This window comes from Opisthorchis viverrini, assembly GCF_000715545.1.
Source record: "Opisthorchis viverrini unplaced genomic scaffold opera_v5_171, whole genome shotgun sequence".
Taxonomy (NCBI): Eukaryota; Metazoa; Platyhelminthes; class Trematoda; order Opisthorchiida; family Opisthorchiidae; genus Opisthorchis; species Opisthorchis viverrini.
Window position 1 is genome coordinate 972,146 of NW_008751829.1, and position 4,965 is coordinate 977,110.

Genomic DNA, 4,965 nt, shown 5'->3' on the forward strand with positions numbered 1-4,965 from the left:
ATTTGCCGCCAGACGAACCGCAGAGAGGCGACTATCAACAGGCATCCAGTCAAGCAAGGATCCTCCCGCCCAGTGACTTAGGATGACACCAACCCCTGCACATCCCGCCGCAGTAACCTCTGGATCGCCAAAGGTACGTAAACGGAAGCGAGTATAGACTGATGGAGCGGTTAGCTCAATCACTGCTGGCATCTTGAATTCTTGTTTCTGAGACAGCACACATCAATGCCAAGCGAGTCCAATGTGAGAGCAAGAGCAGCTTGTTGTCCTGCTTGCTTCAGAGTGCGGACACTGAAGGGGGGGCAGATAGACTGAGTGTTGAGGCTTCACGATTGATTCGGAGATACCTGAGAATGTTGGTGCCACGTGACGGGTAGATGCTGTACGCAAAACTGATGCAAGACGAATGGAGTCATCAGTCCTAAGTGCTGGGCCTACAAGGGGATAGTTATCGTGGTGGGGAGAGGGGAAGAAAAGTATGTGAAAGAGGAAGAAAGGAGGCGTCAGCAGTAGGCTGTTTTCTCTTACCCACCCTACTGTATGCAGCGAGTAAGGCGACCCGGGTGTCGGCACCACGCGACGGCCGATGTGGCATGAGTTTGTTAGACGTAGGTATCATAGTTGTACGCGGGCTGGGATATTGTCAGAGCGTCCATACCCAGACAGAAGGACAATTAGGGTCCTTAACCACAACCTTTGACGCAAAAGCCTAACCGCAAGGCAGCGGTGTTTGGCGGGGAACGTAAGTCCATTACCATTTCTGCGGAACAAGTTGCCACATGTTCCAACCCCCAACCTGGACGACCATGAAACCGTGTTTGTCAGGCCTCTAACCATTGACCAGTCTGGCATGAGAGAGTGTCGCGGGGACGCCCCCAATATAGCTCAAAGGGTCGCTGAGGTGCGCAAACCGTCACACCACGGTAAGGTCCAGTCTCTTCGTGACGGAAAGGATACGTCACCAAATCACAACCAGTTGCAAACCGAGATCACTCCGGTTGTTGACTAAGTTGTGAAACATCCGCGACCACGTTTACCGAACACATCAGTAGCAACCTATACAGCATGAACTACCATTTTTTTCAGTAAGCGGATACACAAAAATGGCCGATAATTTGTGACAACCTTCGACAGAAGTCGAAGAAAGCGTGATATAGTTGATATAGTGCCACATTGTCAGAAGCCTAGAGGAGAGCATTCGAAAGGTCGGGATCGGAGCTTCCAACCAATCGTTTATTCCTTATCTACTGAACTGTTACAATCGCTCGGTTGTAACACCCTTTCGGTGTCTACCTGTCATGCCACCAGAAGGGAGCAAGAGGGTTGGGATACTGCCAGGTTGCTCAAGCTTAGACAGAAGTTGAGAGGCAGAGGTCGGGTTCGAATCATGGACCTTCCGGTCAGTGAATTGGCGCTCTTACCAGAGCTATCTCGCTACCCCCGCATTACAATCGAACAGCACGTGTTGATGAAAAAAAGCAAGGACCACCGATGCTCTACTACTCAGCCACATCTAGGCTCCATAAAACTAATTCAGCAGAGTTGTCAGGTCTAGAAGAAACTCATCGACTCCGAATATACTCGATGGTACAGAGGAGTGGAGTAGAAAGTGCTGTACTAGAAGCCGAAACAAAAAGACTAACTTGGAACATATCCGGTGGAATCGGTCGGCTATTCTCCGCCGGGCTGACAACAGGCTGCAATCGTGTGAATGTAGGATCAAACATTGAAACATCGTTATCTGCAGCGAGTTTAGGCCGAAATGGTGGTCGCAGGCGACGGTGAAAGACGTCGGACCAATTGATTTCCTGAAATCGGAGGAGCGAAGCGGGATCAATAAACAATCCAAGAAAAGAGAAACTGGCATCTGACTAACGAATGTGATAAGAAACCCATATTCTTTTACAACAAAGGTCTCAGACAAATTAGGGTAATACGCCAATGAAGTATTGGTGCTTAGTGTGAGGAATGGAGCGATGGACGAGACCTGGGGATAAAGCCGCCACCAACAGCTATCAAATCAGTGCATCAAGATGTCAGCCAGCAGATCAGGAGCTAAATTAGGAGACGCGAAGTGATGGCAAACCAATAAATAGCACATAACCGTCCAACAATAAAAGTTAAGGACTGACTGGAACAGAGGGCTTCCCAAAGTCATGAACGCGAACGATCGATCTGTACGAACTGGAGATATGCGCATAAGTGCCTATCCCACTGTACTGTATCGCCTCATCAAGAAAACACGCGCAACAAGGGGGCGATTCTGGAGTTCGTAAGATTCCGAATTCAGACGGTATACAAACAATCGCCTATGAGCTAGGGTGTGCAAGCGAATAAACAGTTGATCAATTGCCCGGTTTCTCACTACATTGGTGCAGTCACCAGGACCAAAAACTACTGTGGAGCACATGGTTCATTGATGAAGACACCGAGACCTGGTTAGTTGACTAGAGACAATCGCAAGATGCAATGGGCTGAAAGGAGACAACTGCAATTTGACCACCAAAAGATACTGTTAGCTGGGCTGGCAAACGCAGCTTTTTGTGTTTGCAAGACCAACACGAATGGGGGTATCGTTGACAGACGTACATGCTGATCTGATAGCAGGATTCACCAAGAAACAAGAGAGAGAGGTCAACGGATGGACTCTAGGATGTCCACTCCAATCCAGACGAGTATTTGGAGTGTTACTTTATCGATGGTATCTGGGAGTACCCGGTGAGGATGATGGTATGCGAGAAATGAGTCCGTGGCCGGTTCATACAGTTCGCCCAGCAATCCTACCCAGATCAGATGGCATTTACTTCATACCCGGAATCCACGAGCAACCGTAACCTGAATCATCTGATTCGACCGACTGGGACGAGAAATTTACCGTCAGCGACACTATCAGTGGTGAAGGTCCGGAAACTTACTCGCGAAAACGCAGTCCGGGAAGGTAGGTAAAGCACCCTTGCCCTTGTAAGCAATTCATGCAGGTGAGTGGGATAGAGGAACATGTTGTTGGAGAGAAAAAGTGAGACGCGAAAACGAACTAGTTTCATGGGGATTGTGCTTTATCCTAATTAAGAAAGATAAAGCAAATCTGGTGATTTGTATGACGAAGTTCTGGAGCGAACAGGAAACACTTCACGAATGTCGTTCTATTTTAAAAGCGGTACGCAACCGCTGTGGAAGAGTAATAATGGTATCAGTCCGATATCTGTAGCATCCAAGGTGTTCTTTAGCCTCACCCTACAAGAGGCCCGTCCTAATAGGTGGCACACAACCTTCACCTCCCAACAAGTATTAGACGAGCGCCGTTGTTTTCGCAAGCTCACGATCGCGGTATTTCTTGACTTGAAGGCTGCGTATGGTTTCGCTGATCATCAGATTATACGGTCTGTGTCTGTTGAGCAACGGTAGTCAAGCATCAGTGTTGTGATGATTCTGTGATCTACATGACTGGAACTCAGTTCCTTAGGGTTTAGCCACTCCAGTAAGCTCAAAGGAGAGCAGTCCGATGAGGAGCAGCGAGGCTCCGAACTACGAGAAATCATATTACGAGGTCCCGACCTAAAGCTGCCACCTTGACGTGGTGGTCGGGTTTCAGTGCCGCAATGATCCCGCGGGCTACACTGGCTGGAACTTCGTTCCGCAAGGTACAACCATGCCAGGAAGGCCAAAGGGGAGCAGCCAGACCAAGAGCAGCGAGACCCCGCACTACGAGTAATCGTGGTACGAGGCGGTCTGGGGGTAAAGTCGTACTGTCCTCTGCGACAGGTGTGATGGCAGTAAGGTGTTCCCCCAGGCGACCAGCATGTCCATATTTATGGAAGCAGCGACGTTGCCTTCCCCCGAGGAAGGACGGGTTAGAAAAGGTCGCCCCCCCCCAAAAAAAAAACCGCACACTCCGATCGCCCAACGGTTGACCGTGACCGCCGGCGCATTATCCAATACGGTTCAAATACTTTTAAAGCCAAAGAGCCCAGTGCTGCTCAAAAGGCACCTGCTGTGCGCAGCCTAATCAGGAATGAGACAGTAATGCCTTAGTCCCTGCGCCCTCGGGTTAGGCCAACGCCCTGCAGCCGAGCAGGTCAGACTATTGAGTCACCGGCTCCGGGCGGGGTCCCCAAAGAAAACCCTACATTCTCCCACTGCCTCGTGGGTCAGACTTTTGAGTCAGGCTAGGGGCAGAGTCCCCGAGCAAAACCCTACAACTTTCCACTGCCTTGTGGGTCAGGTTTTTGAGTCAAAGGCTCAAGGTGGGGTACTTCAACCAAACTCTCTTCGGTCTAGGCTACCAGGAAGTATCATTCACCCTTGCGGCCCTTTGCTCATCAGCCTTCTTCCGCACCCCCTCCCCACCCATCGTACAATGCAGTGCCGGATATAGTAATCCTGGCGGGTGATATGAATGTCCAAGTTTGATGACTAAGTCCGGAAGAAGCACAATTAGGTGGTAGATTTGAAGTCGATGCTGAGCAGTTAAGAATTGTCGTTCCTTCCGGGGTACGCAATTTGACTCTGAACACGCCATCGTGCGGGCCCGGTTGACACTTCGTTTTCCGTCAGCATTACGCCTGCCAAAGGAGAGCAGTTCCGTTCATCAGCTCCGAAAAGTCTCGGTAGCTGAAGAGTATCGAGCCGATATGGCTAGAAAGCTACTGCAAACGTGTCGTAATGCGAATGGCGAAGATTGTTTTGGTATTGAATGGAGACAAGTTACAGAAACAATACTTTCAGAACTGTTTGTCCAGGTCATCTAACTCGACTAGGTGAAAGCTGTATATAATCGAGACCAGCAGATCTTATTGCCGTCACAAAGGCAACTATCACCTAGGATGGCGCACTCAGATTCGTCAAACACCGGATAATCAGGAGCTTGATGATTGACAGAACGCTGGTTAATTCCACAGGCCCGGGAGATGCAAAAGGTTTTCGCTGTAGAAAACAGCCCTATTTCAGCTGATTCGACCAACCAAT

General features: G+C 49.6%; 1 protein-coding gene across 1 annotated transcript; it reads left to right on the plus strand.

Moving 5' to 3' along the window:
- Positions 1-2,564: 2,564 nt before the first annotated feature.
- On the plus strand, positions 2,565-2,834 carry T265_07492 (hypothetical protein; the record flags this gene model as incomplete). The annotated part of the gene is made up of 1 exon (XM_009173025.1): positions 2,565-2,834. One exon carries the CDS (start codon positions 2,565-2,567, stop codon positions 2,832-2,834), a length of 270 nt encoding a protein of 89 aa, XP_009171289.1.
- Between the last annotated feature and the right edge of the window lie 2,131 nt (positions 2,835-4,965).